Source organism: Limanda limanda, chromosome 8 (assembly GCF_963576545.1).
Source record: "Limanda limanda chromosome 8, fLimLim1.1, whole genome shotgun sequence".
In the NCBI taxonomy this organism is placed as follows: Eukaryota; Metazoa; Chordata; class Actinopteri; order Pleuronectiformes; family Pleuronectidae; genus Limanda; species Limanda limanda.
In genome coordinates, this window is record NC_083643.1 from 13168046 (window position 1) to 13189159 (window position 21114).

At 45.2% G+C, this 21114-nt stretch overlaps 1 protein-coding gene across 1 annotated transcript; it reads right to left on the reverse strand.

Annotated features, from left to right (window-relative positions):
* Window positions 1-7821: 7821 nt before the first annotated feature.
* On the reverse strand, window positions 7822-19406 carry LOC133009419 (zinc finger homeobox protein 3-like). The gene is made up of 10 exons (XM_061076921.1): window positions 17741-19406; window positions 17122-17660; window positions 16794-17007; window positions 16046-16150; window positions 15786-15922; window positions 15484-15594; window positions 13728-13887; window positions 8853-13597; window positions 8069-8734; window positions 7822-7938 (listed from the first exon to the last, which is right to left on the reverse strand). Exons 1-10 carry the CDS (start codon window positions 19404-19406, stop codon window positions 7822-7824), a joined length of 8460 nt encoding a protein of 2819 aa, XP_060932904.1.
* Window positions 19407-21114: the final 1708 nt, after the last annotated feature.

Sequence of the window (21114 nt, forward strand, 5' to 3'; positions counted from 1 at the left end):
AATGGAGAGATGAGCTACAAATGAGAGCGATGGTGGTGGCAGGTTGGCACAGTGCCATCCAGTCAGGACTTGAGCGGGGGCGGGCATGGGCATGGGCAAAGGGGCGAGGAGAATAAGAATGGAAGAGGAAGGGAAACAGACCTCCATACTGTTGTCATAGTGCCACCTTGGCACATGCACGATGGCGCGAAACAAACTGAAGAAAAAGGAAGATATAGAAAATATCAAGAGGACAGCGAAGCATGGAAGTGAGCAAGATGCCAGCAGACAGAGGATGACTCAGATAGATGGACGAAGAGGAGCCGGGAAGAATGTTGAAGAGGGAAATGATGAATACTGGAAAACCGTAAGGTGTAACTCTGTGAGGAACTTTGATCGAACAAAGAAAAATGACGGCGGAAAATCCTACTGTCTTTCCATTTTTTACGACTTTTCTTTCTCTCCATGCCATGCCAGTCACTGAGCCCAGCGGGCACAGAGCCAGCCTGCAGTCGTGGTGTACCCGAAGCGATAAAAGCGGTCAACGTAAAACTGTCTTGGTGGAAGACAAGGGGACTCACCTCTGAGGATTTTCCGCGAAACATCGTTTGTTTGCTTCGACAAAGCCAAGGAGAGGTGCCCAGGCAACGGTTGCCAGCGATTCTGTGATGGCATCTTTTCAGGGGCGATAAGGGCACGAGCAGAGAGATGGCATGCTGCCAAGACAAAACAACACACACATTTGTAAACAGAGACCTCCATACGGTGAGCAGAACCTTTGGCATGCCTTCGCCGTTTTTTTTGGCGAGGGTATCCCCTCAAGGGAGACCAGAAACAGAGATGGCACCATGCCAAACGCAAACAAGGAGGCATTCGCAGACGCCATCAGGAGCTGCGTAAAAGCGTAGTAAATGTGGACACAAAGTAGTTGCAGTTAGTTGGAACCAGAACCACAAATACAGCTGTGATGGGAGTCTGCAGAAAGAAAAACATTTCGTCGATGCCAACTCATGCCTGCTCAGTGCCAACGGCTGCACTCGAAGGATGCTGCTGCCCATTTCAAAGAACCAGGACCAGGGATCGTACCATTCCGCTATGACGAGGAAGAGCATATGGAGGAAGAGGATTAATGAGCAAACTGAATTAAGGATAAAGAAGAATAAAAAAGGGGAACCTTGTGCTTAACGAGGAACAGTGGGAGTGTGTGGACAAGGATGATGAAGAGCGTCTTTCCTGCACATGCACACCTGGGATGTTCTTAAAGGGATATCCCCTCAGACTGCTGTGTGTGTGTTAAGGGAGGGATGTGTTGGCATCATCTCCAGGGTGTCAAGCTGTGTTTCTCTATTGCCAGTCAGGGAGGGTGCTGCAGTCGTCAGGGGCGGGCAACTGTCTGGGCATCTCATCTGCAGCTAATTAACAGCCACACACTAATTCTAACAGCCGATCATAATTAGCGATTTAATCGCTCGTCAACGCTTTTCTCCCCCCTTAAATTGTGCCTCCTATTTGGACACGTGCGGATAAGCTAAGGAACGTCGGATTCCCCCTCCCCTCCTCCTCGTCCTTCTTTCCTTCATCCTTGGCTCCAGACTCCAGTGGGATCTTAATTAAGCTTGGGCTTCATTATGCAAATGGAGTACAATAAACGACAGCAGAGGTGGAGCTGGATCCAGACTGAAACCGAACGGTGGGAGGGGAGGCAAGTGGAAAATGAAGAGATGTGGAAGGTTACCGGAATGGTTTATGTTACCACGTTACAATTATTGTATATCGTTGTAACATGCATGTCTTCAGTGTACCGCTACCACATGGGGTGTGAAAACCAACATTTCATGCTCTGATGCTCCATTCCTACTACCACCGGAAAAACTTTTCTGAGAAAGCACCGGATACACCGAATGTCGTCTCTCTCAAAGAAAATTCATAAGGGAATGGTGACAGGGACTCTTTTAATATCACCAGTTGGCCGTTGTCGTGGATACGAAGAAAGATGGTAGCGATATGGTAGAAAGAAAGGAGGTAGACAGAAAAACTGACAATGGCAACAGCATGGCAGCTAATGTCATCTCAGTTTAATCATCGCATGGGATCATGGGGTTCATGAAAATTCATTTGCATATCATTAAACTGAGAGAGGTTATTTGGTGCGGGCAGCCAAAATGGGATTGGATGAAGGAAGGAGGAAAAAAAGGCGAATGGAGGGGCTCGTTATTAAATGCAATGTTTTATAGTCCGCCAGCCAATTCATTTAATTTGGGCGTAATTAAAAAGTGTCAGACTCAATCAATCATTCCAACGGGGATACTATCAATGTTTCAGTCTGAAAACAAGAATAATCAGTGGATATGCCGTCGGACGTTGTCCAATAACAGTCTAAATGTTTTAGTGAGGTCGACCCATCCGCTCTTTTTTCTCATTTGTCTGAAGGAGTGTATCAAAATATCCATTGTGACCTATACATATGTGTCAAGACATGTCTGTCTCTGACAGGTGGTGATACCACCCTGTGTTAGTCAATAAGAGGATAGCTCACACTGTCTTTTTGACCTCAGCACTAAGCTGTCACTGGTGTGTATGTATGTGCATGCATACGTGCATTTCTCATTTGCATAAGTGATGTAATTAGACCGCCCTTTCACATGCAGATCAGTTTGACAACATGGCAATCACTTTAACACACACATACAGCCATACATGCATAAACTCACACACACACACTCACAACAACACACGCTTACTGCCGTGACCACCCCCATATCATGGGGAGTCTGTTGTCTGTGAGCAGAGAGTGTAAAGATTAACATAATCCAGCTAATAAGTGTGAGTAATATTCACACAGTGACGCGTGGCGTAGACACTGTCCTGCTGATGCGTATTTGTATCTCATTATAGATGTAAAGTACCGATGGGGGGCCGACGGGGACATGCCAGTATTGATGGGGGATGGTGAGGGGGTCACAAAAAAGTGAGGGCCTGAATGTAGAGAAAGCCAAAAATTACATTAAGCAGCGGTATAATTACACAGTTATAGTGTGTAAAGTAAAGATATGAAATAAAAACCGATAATACAGGTTATATCGAGAGCAGGAAGCTGGATATTGTTCTAGGAAGTCTTTGATGTCTCCACAAAATCAGATAGACAGTTTCACTGATTTTTCTGTCCATTCACAGGTCTAAGCAGGCAGAGAGTCAGATTTTAAAGTAGAATGTAGGAATTATAAATAGAGTGTATTTGCGCTCTCAGGCTAGCTCTGCCTCATGATTGATTAGGATGGGGTGACGACCATTAAAAAGTCATTTAAAAGATGGATAGGGACCACATTTCCAAATAAAAACCACTTTATACCTGATGAAGTGCTGAACAAACTCTCCTTCAAAGACATTTACTGATTACTCTCTGTGTATGAGTGAGTGTAGTGTGGGGAACATCCGTGCACTGTGTGTTGCTCTGCATCAGCTGTAAAGGATACCAGAGCAATCATCAGGACACAGCATGGCGATGCTTGCATTTTAAAAACTGTAGTTGATACATTTCTTTGATTAAAAGAAAAAGAGACGTGGTTTTTGTTTGGAAGAAGGTGTAAACCATCTACATAAACACAAGTAGGCCCAGACAGACGAGTCAACGTCACAAACAGGCCTACGCAAACACACACAGTGATTGAAATGTATCTGATTGCACAGCGTCGCTTGGACTGAAACCTTATCCGGAGAAGCAGAGGTGTGTCTAAATGTGCGAATGTATTTCAGCTCTGTCTCTTTAACTCAGGGCTCCACCACAGCAGCATGCTTTGGGATTCATGCATAAACATGAGCTGGCCTTTCAGCTCTCTCCTCACATAACCAATCTAAATCTAAATGAGCCCCCACTACAGATACACCAGCAGGCAATGACATTACACCCCCCCCACAGCTCCGGCCCAACCCCCTACTCTATCCCACTACCCCCAGCGACACATATACACCAGCAGGCAATAATTTCACGCCATCCCTCAAAGCCCCCCCACCACCTCCTCTCCACGTAGTCACTCATACCCCCTTTTGCCGCAACCCCACCAGCTGCACAGTACTCATTTGATTAAGAGGGGGAGGACAGGGAGAAGGAGAAATGGTGGGGGATCACTTTATCAGGATGACTTTCTAAGATGGCTATCAGCAGCTACCAAGCCATCTCAAGTGCTTTTCTGTGTTTACTTTGCTATTTTCTTTACGTATGTTTCTGAGTGCTTTTGTTTCAGTTTCACAGCAATGTTTCCTCTTGTCGTATCTCTCTGTACTGTTTAGGTGAATTGTTCGCTGCTAAAGAAAACACAAACAAGATAAAAGTTTTTTTCTTGAGGCCCTTGATGATCACACATTCCTGTGTTCTTTCAACTTTTTTTTATGTCTCTGGTAGATTTGCTTGTGAACCACTAGGAAGTTTAATACGAAAAAGAACAAAATAATAAAAACTGCTCAACCAACCTACGCTGTGGTCTTTGAAATGTTGCGTATGAATATCTTCATGTCCTAAATGTGCTGTAGTGTGCAATTTTCCTTCCCTCTCTCCCGGAGTCGTAAAACACATTATCATCATCAGCAGCAGCAGGAGCAGCAGTGTAATTCATCCAAGGTCGTTAATATTCATCATATCATTTAGTCACAAAGGAAACTCATCTGGCTGAATGTCACAGATGTAATTAATGAAGTGACCCTAGAGGTCAAGGCTCCATTCACCAAACGCCTTACACGCACAGCCGTGTTACACACACACGGTTGCACATCAAAACCTTTCTGTTCAGACACACACTACCCCCGCATATACGACCTGGAATATGAAACACGTTAATAACAGGCAGGCATGCTCACATACCACAACACTCACAAAATGGCTTCTCTCGGTTACACCAAAGGGATGACACAAAAACGTGCACCAAAGCAGACTTTATTTAGCTCAGTGGAGTTTGGGGAAGGAAGAGGAACACACACCAGTAAGGGAGAGCTGGGGGAAGGAGAGAATAGAGACGCACTAAACCACTGGAGCAGGACATAAGGACAGGTGCACATCACAGGTATCTTTTTGGTCATCACTATGGCAACAACATATTCAGAAAAAAATGAAAAGAATACTTTTACCTACAGTAAGGATAACAGAGTCCCTTCACCATAGAGTACCCCAATATGTACATCTTACAGTCACTAAGATCAAGAGAATATGAGAGAAATGAACTTCAAAATAATCAGTATACAAAAGAACTGCCTTTGTGTTATTTGGAATGCACATTTCTGTACAGAAGAAAGCTCATTGGTATTGTCGTAAACATTGGTTAGTTTAAGAACAAAGCATGACAGCATTTTCAGTCAGCCCACATCCTTTGGAAGGTTGGCTGTGATGTCAGTCTGAGTTCAGCAAAGCCGTTTTAAGCTGGACAAATGGACAAGAGACATTGTAACACAGAATGACTGACACCATATTAGTGGAAGGTTTGGGGCTGAACTCCTTCAAATAGCTCTGCAGTATCTCCATTTGCATTGAGGAATCAATGCCCCAAGCAGGTTTCTCTGGAACTGTAAAGTGGAGAAAAAAAATATCCTGGATTTACCAAAGCTATTTTATCTTCTGGGTATGAGTGGTCAACAGGATACTGAAAACAAACTTGATGGAATTGAGCCCCACATTTCCATTTATTTTCAACAGAGGAGCAGTTTATCAACAGCATCACAGGTATCATTACAGTTTGTAGTCATTAAAGCCTAGTGGTAAAGCGTTCAGAGCATGCATCTTCTACAGTATTGTTAAAAACTACAGTACATTAGCAGCAAACTGGACATCCTTAAGGGCTGAAGTTCAACACTATGGTAAAAAAAGAAAGAAAAACAAACTGCAACGTTTCTCAAGAGAAGTAAAACTCTTTAACCGCTATATTACAGACTGCCATGGCTCTAGTTTGGGGTTTTGGTTACAGTCTCCAGTGTGCTTATGAGAGGCAGAAAACAGTAGCTTAGATATAGGGACTCCTTCCTTCTTTAAAAACAGCAGTACATCGTCAAGTAAACAGTAGCGCTTATTTTTGTAGGTCATATGGTTAAAGTATTATCACGTCTTTGGATTTTTGTCTTAAAGCATTAATTATTGTTTAGCTATTATTGTTATATTATCATTATTACAGTTAGAATAAGGACTGGTTGCAAATGAACAGAGGAAGGAAGGTAGAGAGAAAAAGAGGAAAGCATGTAAGGGAGGGAGAAAGAGGGAAAATAAATTAAGTGTACAAAAATAACATCAATAACATCCAAAGTTTTTTTCTCGGCTTTGCGCAGTAGCTCCCTCTCAGCAAGTGGAAAAGGGAGCTATGTCTCAAACATCCAATGAAGTCTTGAGTCAACCATACAAAAGCTAAATACTGTACATTTACCCCTCACACTATTAAACACTTTAGTTTTAATAAGGTTTTTGTAACAATCTAATACTCAAAGGTGAAAAGCTCAGATCTTTGAAATTCAGAGATGTTTTTGTAGATATCCTTTAATACTTAGTCCAAGGTTAAACCATGCTTCTTCTGTTTTAGAAACAGAAAAATACAGTATTAAGATCTTATTTGAAGTGGAGCCATGTTGAGCTGTTGACCTGAGCATAGAAAGCTTTACATTAATCACATAACATTGGTAAGCCATTGGTATAATCAAATAGAACGGAAAGGCCATAAGACACCTCGCCTGAACATATCAAAGCTGTCATAATCTTTTCATAATCATGACACTATTATATTGGAGCAAGACAGTTTATCTCAATCCATACGATTTATATTAAGAAACTATTACTAAACACACACAATGTAAATTTGAGTTTGGTTAAAGTTTTCATATACAGCATAATGGTTGAGTGCTATAAAAATAGTTTGCCCCTTTCAGGACAAACTGGCCTTTACGTTCTGTGCTATTTGGGCTGTTATCCACTAAAGGAACATAGAAGGTGTACATGTACAACAGAAGACTCATCATTGGCTTGTGGAGGGTGAGGCTGCTTCCTAGCATGGTATCAGTCTATTAGTACTGGTCTCACCAGTGCCAGCTGCAGATCTCACCCATTCACTGTACAGACGTAAGCTCTGCTGTTTGTTATTGAAAACAAACATGTTGAAACTAAATCCACAGACATGTAAAATTTTGGTTACGAGCTTTGGAATCTGAGTCAGTCTTTACAAAAGCTCTATGCGAATACCTCCGTCTATTTCAAAGATATCATTCCTTTTTTTTCTCCTCCTTTTTCTTCTTCCACTGTTAACCGCTTTGTTTTTCTTCAAGTGTATCTTTTGGAGTTCTCTATTTACACTAAAATCTCTTTGACAATTTCTTTTCCAGTCTAGTACAGACTGGCACTACATGCTACACAGCTAGTCATCTAGCACAGTCTGGTGGAGGACCCACAGTGAGTCTGTCATGCAGACTGAGAGGTAGACTGCAGGTCTAGCTGGGCAGTGAGGTCACATACTTGGAGAATGCTCTTTGGCCTCTGTGGCATCTGGTTGGTTTTTTAACAAGGTGGTGTTTGGTTGTAGTAAGGTGTCGGACAGAATAGGGAGAGGAGCTCTTTTCAACAAGAAAGGACAGACCAGGGAAGAGTCTAAGAACAATATGAAAAGAGGAAAGCTGTGTTAGAGAGGACTTTGTTTGGGATCTCTCCTATTTTCAGTTGAGAGTTTCTCTTCGGGCCGCTGTGGCTCTGCATCTTTGGGGTGTTCAGGTTACTGGTTTGGCAGCAAAGTGGACATGGTATATGTTTGAAGGTCGACAGCCGGTGCAGGAGTGGTTTGGGGGAAAACATCGTAGAAGGAAGCAAAGGGAGCTTGGTCCTCCTCTTTAAGCTCTGTCCCTCTCCCCTGCTCCTGCAGACAGCTCAGCCTGCTCCCTCTCTGCAGAGTCAGAGCTTAGGCTCCTGGCCCTTTTCTCCTTGGCTCTGGCGTTCTGGAACCACACCTGTTAAAGAATAAATACATTTTAACCATTGTACTCTTAAAATCTTGAAGAGCTTTGATTGGAAAATTTACATTTAAACAGAACAAATAACATTTTAATAAGTATTAATTATGTGTAATGTAGCATTTACCTGCACCACGCGGTGAGGTAGCCCCAGCTCCTGGCCCAGTGCCTCACACTCATGTCGGTTGGGTGTGCGATGACTCCTGTAGAAGTCTCGGAGCTGCAGTACCTGGAAGTGACTCATCTGTGTCCTTTGGCGCTGTTGCTGATGGTGGTGGTGTTGCTGCAGAGTTTGTGTCTCACCCCAATCAGAGCTTGGACCCCCAGATCCCTCAGGACTAGGAGACTCTTGGTCAGCCATACTGGAACCCTCCTCACATGGATACTCTTCATCATCCTCATATTCATCATCATCCTCTGGGTTGTTCAGATCAGTGGTTAAAGACAAAGAGGTGACAGGCGGCCTCCCAGTTATCTCTTTGTTGCTTATGACATAAGCAGGGTTTTGGATAGGGTTGGAGGTGATAGATGGGCCCGGTCTATCCATGACAGACAACACGGTCATCCCAATCTGCCCACTGGATACATTACTCATTGATAAGTTGTAACCTGCTCTTTCAGCCTCTGCCCAGTGACGGGACCTCATATGGGCATCCAGAGCACTCTTGACCTTGAACAGAGCCCTGCAAAATGGGCAGCGAAGGTGATTCAAACCCAAGCTGAAACTGGATCCTGGCCCCATCGACCGGAACTGTCCTTTTCTCTCTCTGGCTCGTGTATTCTGAAACCAGACCTGTGAAGGAAAAACCCATGTGTTTTAAAAACTGAGACACAGAGCTTCATTATGTCATTTCTCTTATTTATCTCTCTGTAAAATAATTCCCATTTTTAAAACACAACAAATATATTACCTGAACAACACGTCTTGTTAGGCCCACATCTCGTGCGATGCTTTCGAGTACTCCTCTGGTAGGATTAGAGTCCAAGCTGTAACGCTGATACAACACTTCAAGCTGCTCTGGGGTGATGGTGGTTCTCTGACGCTTATCCCTTCTGTGCTCTTCCTCAACTTCTCTATTGCTCCTCTGGCTTTCAAAACTGGTTTCTGATATAAGCTTCGTATTCTGCTTCATAGGTGTCAGTGAACCTTGAGATAGACCCGCGAGGGTGTTACTTGAATGATCAGACATTGTGTTTTGAATTTGTATACTGTTTAAATGTGACATCATCGAATGTGTGGGATTAGGATGAATCTGGGACAGAGCACCTGAAAGCATTTGGCTGGCCATCAGGGTGTGGTTGGGGTGAAGCATCATGTAAGGCATGGTTCGGTCTGTGAAGCCAGAATGCATGAGTTGGACCTGGGACTGAGCTGCCAGGAGGTGCCTGGTCTGATGCTCCTGCCACAGCTGGAATGTTGGCAAGGACATTGGACAGACACTGCATGGGAATTGAGCCTGGGTCTGGAGAAGCAGCTGATTTTGTGACTGGGCTTCACTGAGTAGGCTTGAGGTGGAATCAGGCAGCCCAGTGTGGCTTTTTTCAGACTCTGAAGCAGAAGGGAGGTTAGGTGATGGATCAGCAGGCTTTTCACAAGCTTGATGTGAAGGAGAACTTTGGGTATGCGCCTGGCTGCAATGAGATATAGACGGGATGGTGGGTACGGTCTTTTGTGAAGAGGAGGAAGAACAAGGCTGAGATCTTTCTGGAGTACTTTCTGGTTGAAGCTTAGGTTCAAGTTTTGAAGAGGAGCCTGTTTTCTTGACTGTAACCTTTTCCTTCTGATGAAAGTCAGCATCTGAAATTCCATTTTGAGTTTGAACCAGAGCTGGGCACTTATCAGCATGAGAAGAGGTGGTTTTATCCTCTCGTTTCCTGGTTGCAAGTGTCGGTTCGCCATTAAATGTTTGCTGTTCACTTTCTGTGTCTTTAGTGTAAGAATCAAGGACAGGTGAGTCAGGTTGGGTGTAGTACTCATAAGTCAGATCCATGGAGTTTTCACAGTCACCTTGTCCTTCATCGCCACAGCTGTTATCCTCATTATCTTCATCGTTCTTGAAGCAGCCACTTCTCTGTCTGTGAATGTTGTCAGGCTGGTTCTTTCCCTCTAATCCATCATCAGTCCCCCGTCCCCCGTCTTGGTTTTTGCGGGCTCTCTGTCTTGCATTTTGAAACCATACAACAATGACTCTGTTAGGGAGAGACAACAGAGCAGACATTCTGTCATATTCTTCCTCCCTGGGGTAGGGAGTGGCCTCAAACACCCCCTGTAGGGTCTCCAGCTGTTGCTCCGTAAAGCGAGTTCGGGAAGAGCGTCGACCCCTATGGGGCTCGCCTCTCTGGATATCTGTTATCTGGGGCTGTGGAGAGATGGCTGGGGGGGCTGGGGATAGTGAACATGGTTCAAGTGTCAGAGTTTGGTTTTGTGCTACTTCCTCTTTTCCCTCCTCCAGGGATGTGGTTGGAGGGTTATTAAAATTATAAGGAGAATCCTTGTCTCGCTGGCGCTCTTTAAATAGGGTGTTGCGGAACCAGTGTTTAATGACTTTGTGAGGCAGTCCAGACAGAGAAGACATTTTGTTGATCTCGTCATCACTGGGGAGGCTGTAAATATCAAAGTGTCTCCTCAGAACAGTCAGTTGCTCCTCTGAGATTCGTGTTCGGGTTCGCTTACCCTGCTGCTGTTCAAGCATTGATGGGCTGACTTGAGGTTGCTGTCCTGTTTGGATGGGACTGAGCTGGGATGGTTGACCCAGCAATGCAGGGTTGAGTTGTGGAGTCTGACTTAGCAACGGTGGACTAAACTGTGTTTGCTGCCCTAGCATTGCTGGATTGAGTTGAGATTGGTAGAGTTTTGCCAACTCCGGGTTTACACTTAAGTCTAACCAAGGTTGGGTCTGGAGAGCCACAGACTGCATCATAGCTGGAGAGAGGAGAGGTAGTTCCATGGGGAAAGGAATGGGTGGTAGGGAAAGCTTAGGTAAAGGCAGTTGGGGTATAGGAAGCTGGGGCAAGGGCAGAGAGGACATAGGTATTTTAGGTATGGATTTAGCTGGGGACGTGGTTTGAGAAGTAGCTGATGTACCTGGGATGGGAATCTCAGGTTGTGGACATTCTTGAGGTTGCAATGGTGATGGAGGAGAAGAAACTGATGAGGCAGTTTGGGGTGGGTCTGTAGTCGTAGCAGATGTTTTAGTAACGAGATCTGGAACTGAGGATACAGGTGAGGGTGAAATGGTTTTCACTTGAGATTTAATTGGCTCTTGTGGTGTTTCTGATTCCAAAGATGTGGATGTGGTTGAGACTGCATCCTGGGGGCATGTAGTTGAATTCTCCATAGATTTAGGCTGTGTGAGGGGGTACATCTGGTCATATTGCAGCCTGTATTTTCTGGAAAACCTCTCCAGTACAGCAGTGGGAAACATCATCCTGTGAATGTATTCCTGGTGGGTTTTTAAAATCAAGGCATCTGAAAATAACTTGCCACAGTCTTTGCACTTTTCACCTGCTCCACAGCATCTTTTTTCTTCATTTGCTGCTTTTTCACCTTTGTTTAGAGTTTTCTCTGGCCATAAGCTGCTATCTCTGTCTCCATTGCCATGTACTACGTTGTTATCCTCATTGCAAACTACTACCTGTCCATCCTCTGTTTCATTTAACTTCTCTTTTTCGACCTCTAAGCAAGCAACGATCTTATTGAGATCAGAGCACTGTTGTTCATACGGTATCATTTGAGTGGCAATCTGCTGCTGGTGTCTGTGTCTACTTTGTGTATATTGCATTGCCAATTCATAGCCATAACTCTGTAGTAGGGCTTTAAGAGGCTCCCCATTCGCAGCAGCATAGGGCACTCTGGGAGGCGGACACTGCAATTTAAGTAGATTAAATGAGGGAGAATGGGTTTCCTCCTTTTGACTCTCATTTTTAACCGTAGTAACATGCATTTCTTCTTTTTCTTCCTCAAGACAAGTATTGCTGTTTTCTCTTTCAGTGTGGTTGATGGAGGATCCTCTGCGGACTGCTTCGTTCTTGGTCTGAAACTGCACATGATCCTTAAATTGGCTTACAGCTGGGTTGGAGCTTTGTTTATGGTTTTGTTTCTCATCAGTTTCAGGTGGGGACTCAGTTTGAGCTTCTACCTTAACTTGTTCTTTTTGGATGGAGTTGGCCAATAGTAACTGACCAAGGTCTAGGCTCATGTCTAGTTTCATGTCTCCTGATAAGTAAAATGGTAGGAGAAGTTGTTGCTGCAGAGACAGAAAGTTGTCTGGAGTCAGGGGGAAGTGTTGTTTAAGGAGATTCTCTATCCCTAAGGGGAGGTGCTGCAATGCCTGGGACTGGAGCATAGCTGTGTGTTGTTGTAACTGAGCTTGGGCCTGTGCCTGAGCCTGGGCTAACTGCTGCTGCTGTATTAGCATTAGCTGATTTCGAGATGCTATAAGCTCTGCCACTTTCTTTTTAGCTTGCTGGCTATTTTGGTTATAGGTTGGCTTGACCTCTGTTGCTAGGCTAGGATCAAATAGTGAATAGGCTGAGGAGCTTGTTCCATCTAGCCTCTTGGGGAAAGGCAAACTCTTGGATATTTCCTCTCTGGTGGCACCAGGCTGGGTAGAAGCGGTGGTCAATGGAACAGCTACATTAGATGCTGGGGTCTGTTGAGCTGTGTTCTTGGCAGCACGAGCTCTAGTCTGATGAAGGACAGAGCGAAGATGTATGTCCAGTGTGGAGCTCTGGCTGTAGCCTACGCCACAAAGTCTGCAGCGGTAGGGTCGAGAGTCTGGGCCGCGGGGAGCCTCAGGGGCCGCAACACCTGTGCCAGAGTCCTGCAGGGCCCGTCTGGCCCTGTGAAGATGCGACACAGAGTTAAAATGGACCAGAAGAATGGTTTTCTGAGTAAAGGACTCTGAACAGATGGTGCATTTATAGGGCCTGGATGGATCCAGATAGCGGTCCAATGTGGGGTTAGAGCACTTTCTGACAAGAGAGTTGGAACCATGTTCTGATATCATCTCCTCATGTGACCCTTTCTCTGGCTCAGTTAAATCCTCCTCAACTTTATCCTCTTCACCAACTGTATCCTTATCTTTAATTTGAACTTCTTCTTCTTGTTGTTCCTCTTTTCCCTCAATGCCCATTGCTTCTTCTTCCTCTATGTCTTCATCCTCCCCTTCTCCTGCCTCTTGACCCACTTGTGGTGATAAACTTAACTCTTGCTGAACAGAACTCGTATTATGCTCCATATATTGAGTAGTATGAGGTGGTAAGACTGTACTCTGCCCCTGTGTGTTGTCCAGCTGTGAATGTGTGTTTTGAATGTGTCTCTGCAAGGCCTCCTGACTGCGGCATTGTCTAGAACAGAGGGGGCACTCTGTCGCCGCCCTCATGGCATGGTACTGCCAGTGCGTTTGGAGCTTCTCCTGAGTGGGGAACGCCAGGCTGCACCTGCTGCAACGGAACCGGTAACCATGGCGATCAGAGAGAGAAGGGGGATCGCTAGGTGGGGAGATGGGTGAGGAGGGGGGGATCTGAGTCGGGGACTGAGGAGCCAGTCTGCCATTGGAAGGGTGAGTGGTGTTTTCTTCAAGGGGTGGGGTAAGTAGAGCTGTGACATCTTTGGGTGCGGCTACATCTCCCTCAGTGTTTGCCACTGAAATGCCTGAAAAATGCACAGTTAAAGTGATTATGAATTTACAGTTTTTTTCTATAACATTAGGCCAACAAGACCATCTTTCTCTAATTTTAATATTAATTACTAAGATGTGGTCAGTTTTATCATGCATACCAACCTTGTTTTTTCTGAGAATCAACAGAGGCAATTGAATCAGCGGAATTGACACAACTTGCATTGTTATTCTTGGCGGTTTTATTTTCTGGAGTCTCATCTGTGCACACGTCTGTTGGTAGTTCCATCTGCAGATGAGGCAGTTGTTCCATGGGTGGTTTGACCTGGTAGAAAGAAAATGTATTTGTTCGTCAATTTTTGTGTCTCTTTTTTATTTTCATTTCATGATAGTTACACTCAGTGTTGTTTTACCTATCCAGAATAAAAGAGAAAAGGGATTACCATATTTTCTTAATCCAACATTATGAATAAAACATGTATAATTGTATGGCATAATAGCAAGCAAATATCAAGATGTATAAACATGGAGCGCCTGCAATCCCTTTCCTAATATCATAAAACATTAACGTGTGAATCTGGGTTATTAGATTTTGCAGTTGCCTGCAAAGCAGTATGGGCAGCTAGGCACATCAATTTGGTAATACGTGTATATGGTTAGAGATATGTGGGTTTGCCCTTCAGCTCCTACGACACCCTTCAACATGCCCCAAGGGTTTAATAAAACTTTACTGAGGTGAATAATGAATTTATTTAAAATCATTCTTCATATAGGAAAACCTCAATCTCCACAGCTTGAAGCACTGAGAGCAAATACTTTATCTTTATCTACTGTATGTGAACAGCTAGCTACCCTAAGGAAAGGACAGACAACTAAGGATGAGATTTACATGACAAGAGTTTTTTCTGCATAACAGCTTCATAAGAGAGAAAGAGAGGAACAACCATGCATGCATGTGCACACGCACACACGCGCACACACACACACACCATACACACACCACACACCACACACGCACACACACACACACAGCAGAGAAAACTGAAGGTCAGGCTTAATCTAGAGAGCGTAATTGGAAAGCAAGGTACATAATGGCCATCATCACCTCAGTCTGAATTAATGAACCTCAATTACTATCAGAGAGAGTGAGGGAGGGGTAAGAGGGGAAGGAGGGAGGATGATGGTTTTGGGGGGGTAAGGGGAGTAGGATATGAAAAAGAGAGAGAGTGCAGGAAGAGGAGGGAGGAAGTATGGGGCAATGAACAAAAAAAACTGCCTTGGCGAGAGAGTGCGGGTAAGGGAGGGGTAACTCATAAGAAATTGAGAGAGAGCTTGGGAGAGACAGAAAGGGAGGGACAGAGATTGCAGAATCGGAATGATAGGAGTCGCTGGAGGGGGAGGGAGGGACAGCAGAGGGGAGAAAGGGTGAAAAGCAGTCAGTGAAGTGGAGGCGAAGAGAGCAAGAGACAAAGGCCACTTAGCATACGGGCCAGGGAGATGGAGGATGGTGATGTGGATAGATGACCAGTCTTTGTTAGTTGGAGAGACACAGTAAAAAGCATGGGGGCCCCTTTTTAGCTTGACTGCACTTCTGGTAATAGAGGGCTACTTAAACATGCATTATAGAAAGACTGGCTTTCCCCTCACACTCTCAGTCAAACCCTCTCTCTTCCACTCTAAAAGACGCGCATACACATACACACAGAATGCACGGCTGCATCAAAGATGATAGCGAGGAGCTACTTAAACATGCATTAAAAAAAAGCGCTGCCTCTCTCTCTGGTGCCTTCTTAATGGAATTGTCTCCCTACATTTCACTCTCCCCCATCCCCCATCGCTTTGCCTTCTTTTCTTTTCTTTTTTTTTTTGCTTTCCGATGAACGCAAACACAACAAATACACACTTGCATACTTATACTTACTGTGCTGATGAGCTTGTCCACACAGTCCTGTGCCACACTGTGCAGATGTGTGAGATGCGGTCGGAGGTGTGTGTATGGGAGTTTAACCTGGCACAGAGGGCACTGGACAGTCTGAGAGAAGGGAGAAAAAAATGCTTCGATTAGAAAGCAACAAGCGAGCATAGGTGTGCATGGGTTTTTGAGATAACACGAGCAACGGCCATGTCTTTCAGTCCCCGCATCCGTTCATTCATTGTGGCCATTTCTACAGTTTATGTGCACATGGGAAATTTAAATTATTCAAACGTGTGTCATCAGCTCACCTGCTGGTTCTCATTTTGCTGGTGTATTCTCGGGCGTTTGGTTTCAATGGAGCTTTCCATCTCCGCGTATCCAGAGGACGGACGCTTGACGGAGCTCAATGACTCCTTCTTGTCTCTTTCCTCCCCCCTGGTTTCTTCTTCTAGGAAAAAATTTAATTGACATTAAAATAGAGTCGTACTTAGAATATGTTATGACATTATCATCTGAGTTATATGTTGCAGAGTGTGTTGAATTATTTTGCATCTAGAAGCAACCATACCTGTCTCCTCGGAAATCTGCTTCACCCCCGAGTTACATGTGTCTTTGGTTGTTTCCAAAATACCACTGGTCTCGCTGGAAGTTTCCACATCATCACTGAGTTCTCCTGGAAGGGGAAAAGACAAATACTTAACGTTATGCAAATACAGTGCTTCGTACAATGTCTTCTCACAAACTATCAGGCTTGTTGTAGTTTATATTATTCTCCAGATAGCATCCTTTAAAAAGGCCAGTGTCTTTCGACCACACCTAATTTTTCCTTGCCTCCTTCAGTATTTATCAAGTATTGATTCCCCATTAGATTCTCCTCAGAGGTGGAGTAGAGGTAATTTGGACCTACAAGCCATCAGTTCCCCTCAATAAGTCTTAATCCACAAAGAGGCAAATCACAGGATAGAATTAATTTACAACTTAAGTGTTGAACTACTCATTGTAGATGTTGGGAGTCTGTTGTCCACTTACTCCAGACAATGTAAATTCAGTGTTTTACTTTGCACAGACCGGTGACTGGCCTCGACATCCCCCATTCTTGTTCACAGGATTTGCATTGGTTCATTGATTAGCAGGTGCTAGTTAGCTGTTGTCAGGGGTGATTGGGGATATAACAAGGATGTGTATTGACTAATCAATTTACTCAATCAATATCTCAGCAGCAGCCATTACTCATTTTCTCACTCTTTTCATCTCAACCCCCTGACAGCTGCTCTTATGTCAGCGAGTACACACACCCACACAGTTCGTATTCTCACCTGTGACGCCATCAGCACTCTTCCTGATGGTAAAAATGGCTGCCAGCTCCTCTCCACCCATTGGCTGCAGCTGTAGAAGCTCTTCCCTCTGCTGATGGATTGGGGTTTGACTGTGTTTCAGTACTTGGAGTTTAGAGGAGGAGGAGTGGTTGCATAGGAGACAATGGAACAGCCACGATCCTCCATCAACCTCACCATCATACTGCTGCAGGAACTAAAGACAGAGAATGCGTGATATTATTATGGTTGGAAAACATGACTCACATCTGCTATGATTAACATAAATTGTTCAAATAGGTCCTGAGGTTATTTTTGAGAATGTACTGACCCTGTAAACCCTGACGCCGGCCTCATGGTGTGAACCCAGGGAATGTCCTCGTAGCTTCTCAAAACTGCTGGTCACATAGTCACACAGGTTGCACCTCACCTGGACGGGGTTTCCCTTAGCAATAAGGGCAACCCCCTCCTGACCCCTGTCTCCTCCCTCCTGGATGTGAGCAGTAAGCTGGTAACGGGAGCGGTGTCGGTCAGTCTGGCAGTGTAAGGAGAAGTTAGCCCTCAGTGGGGTGGTGTAGCCGCACAATCTGCAGTGGCAGCCACCAGCAACCAGGGAGCACCACTCAGACTGGGGTAAGGAGCGAGGCGCATTCAAGTGCTGCTCCACAATCTCTGTGCTGTCAGATGAAAAGCAGGAGCAGACAAGGCATTGGAACATGCCTTGAGAGAGCGGTCCAGTGGGGGACAGAGATGGGGCTGGAGGGGGTGAGGGAGAGGGGGAAGGAGAGGGAGTCAGTGTAGACCCAAGGGTGACTGGCGCTTCTGTGACTTGCTGACTGGTGAGTCGCATGTTCAAGGAGAGCTCGGCACCTGAAATCAGAGAGTGAAACCCTTTAAGAATGAAAGACTTTCACCTTGGATGACAGGAGGAGGAGTGAAGTGTTACTCACCTGTGTTTTGTAGGTGTTTCAGCTGTGGAGTGAGGCTCCTGCAGTGAGATAGATAGTAGCCTCTCTGGAGCCGTAGCATGTTATGTGTGTGTTTCTCGCTGGTGGTGTGTATGCGCAGGTTTCGGGCAATGCTGGTCTCATAGTCGCACACATCACACCGCCACCGCTTTCCATGAGAGTGAGAGTGTGCAGGTGGTGCGAGCTTGGCGGGCTGGGTTGTAGGCGTGGTAATAGAGAGTGGGAGCTTGTATACCGGCTCATCCACTGTGTGACCATTGGAGGGGCTGCTGTTGTTGGTAATGTGAGAAGTGTGCACGTGACCATTAGAGTTTCCCCCATTTTGAACGTTATTAAGGTGTTTATCAGACTGCATGTGTATGCTGAGGTTGCCTTTCGATGAGGTAGCATAGTCACAGACCTCACAGCGGTACGGCTTGTAGCCGCAGGCATAGGTTTCACCACGGGCCAAGCGAGGATGGGGTTTTCCGGAATTGCAATAACTGCACACACCTTGTGTTGCACCACCACACACACACTTTCCTCCGGATGCACCACACACACATTGGCCCCCCGTCTCTGGGTGTTTCTCTTTCATGTGGACTTGCAGTGTGTGCTGGGACTTGTAGTGCCAGTTACATTTGGGGCATTTCAGGGTCTTGCAAGAGTTGCGTGAGTGCATTATGGTCATGTGACTCGTCAGTGAACTCGAAGAGAGGTCTTGGTTGAGGTTTTTAAGAACAGCTTCTTTCTGTTCTCCTTCTTTGTCTCTCTCGTCGTCCCCTTCTGTGTCTAGCTGGTTTTCATTTGGTTCTGGAGCTTTGGCACCATCTCCATTGGTAATGGAAGAGTGAGAAACCCCTGCCGACCCATCATCCTCAGCAGGTGTGCTGGCAGGCTCTGTACCTGCCAGTGGTAAAGCCAGAGTAGACTGCTGGGATTTAAAGCTCTGAGGAAACCCAGAAATCCAGCCCTGATCTCCCTTAATGTCTTTTACCTCTGTCTCGCTCAGCAGGGCAGAAGAGGAGGATGGACCAGTGAAGTGCTTTGGAGAGGTGGCAAGACAAGGGGAGGGCTTTGGAAAGGGGGAAGATGTGGGAGAGGGCTTTGGAGAGGCGGCTATTTTGCTGTCGAGTGTGCAACTGGCCTTTGCAGTGCTGGAAGAAGAGCTGTGCTGGCTCTGTTGAGGTAATAAAGAACATTTGGATTTGGTTTGGCTTTGGTTTGAGATGGCCTCCTCCTCTTCCTTCTCCTCTTCTCCGCCTCTGCTGCAAAGGGCTGCTGGGAGGCCCCCTGTAACTGACGCCTCTCCCACACTTACATGCACCTCCCCTTCTTCCTTCTTTTGCCCTGACAAATCTCCCTCCCCGAAGTCTTCCCTCATCCCCTGCTTTTGACATGCTTTATTCTCCTGTGTGTGTCGGCCTCCGTCTTTCCGATCCCCTCCCTGGGTCTCTTCTCTAGCCTGGGACCCCTCTGCGCCCTCCTCCTGCTGAGGCAGGGTCAGGGGCTCTTTGGCAGGGGCCATGGCTGAGGTATAAGAGGATGACCCTTGCTCCGGAATGACCGCCTGGGTCAGGAGAGGAAGAGATAAAGCCTGGGGACTGAGGTCAGCATCTCTCTCCTCTCCTCCCCCTCCATCCCCTCCGCCTCCCTCACCGCTGTCCATACCAGAGGCTACAGCTGCCGCACATTGCTACCCCACCTGAGAGAAAAAAGAAGACAACAGGATAGACAGAGGCAGAGGAAAGGGGAAGGGAAAAAAAAGAGAAGAATTGAAATACATGAGTCATGTAAATAATATTGCATAACAGTGGAAGCCATTGATTAGAGTCCCTGGATAGCATCTGTTCAATACAGCCTTCACAGAGCGCAATACGGAGGCTGGTTACTCAGGGGTTAGCGTTAGCCCTTAATGGGAAAATCAATAGCATGAACACTAAACTAGGTAGAGGAATGCGGGTAGAGGCTACGCAGGAGGTCTATAATATTCCTCAGGGGATAGGATTAAATAAAGAACTGAATGATTCTGAGCTAAAGGGCTTCCACTAAATTGCCACACTTAGATAAAAGCGGATAAAACCACTGTTTTTTAAAGCCCATGTATCCGTGTCTCCATCTTTTGCTTCACATTAGGTATTATGTGAGGCACAAACCATTTTATGACACATAGTGCAAACACAATAAAAGCACCTGTAAAATGTAATTTAGTCCAAGGTACAACAAACAATTGTGATGCTTCTACAATTTTTATTTAGATTTCAGATGTGTTGCTGGAAATTTGAGGTAATGTTGCAGACAATAGTGTGTGATGTTGTAGAGCAGTGTGTTAAATTCTGACTTGTCCCCATTGTTTGCAATATATAATATTGTTTGAGTCCCCTGAGTCTCATTGCTTGCCCAGCACAAACACACCCTCATACATACACATCAATGAAATAATGTGTATTGTGTTTTAAATATAAATCTTAAAAATATGCACATATTCACGCTGCACTTCCTCTGCTTTTGAAATCACGAGCTGGCATTTTATCATAAAGAAATGATTATTTGCAGATAAGTGATAAACAATCGAGTATGTCATGAAAAAAAAATGCATTACTACAGAAGCCTCCTAAAAAAAATTAATCTGGCCTTTCCTCTCGTGAGTGACGGATTGATGCCAGATGAGACAGATACATCTCTCTCACCCTGTGTCCCACAATCTCATTACTGACCTTTTTTAATCAAGGAGAGACCTTAATGTACCCTTTCACCTTCTCCTTCAACCAACCCCCCTCCTCTTTCAACACCCTCTCCCTCGTAGCCTACCCCCCTCCTCCTCTCTCCCCTCTCTGCAGCTTAAAGATATATGGCTCATATCGGCACTCTGATAGTGCTTTAATGTACTGTGTTTATGTCACAGGCCACAGACCCTTGCCCACTGCAGCTGTCCACTGTCCTGCCGGGGAGCGCTGAGGGGCTGAGCCTGGCTGCCAGCAGCTGAGAACACTCTCTAATCTGATAAAGATTTTCATTTACACTGCAATCAATAACCTGGGTCTATCGGCAATGTAACTATTTATACAAGCATTCCTGGCTCTCCATCGATCACAAGTGCGGGAAACCATCATTTAACAAGGCGTGTGTGTGTGTGTATATCTAGCGTATGTGTGTCATGATGTGTACACATCCTGCTGTGCACTGCAGACTGATTCTGATCATGTCAATCAAACACACATACACAGACAGAGCACCTGTAATCTAGCAGGCATAATGATAGGGTTTGGAAAAATTTGAATGCACAAATCACATTTTGTTATGGAGGTTTGCCTGGTACTGATGTAGCAACACGAAATCAGGTGGAAAGATCTAACAAAAAGTGTGTGTGGTATGTG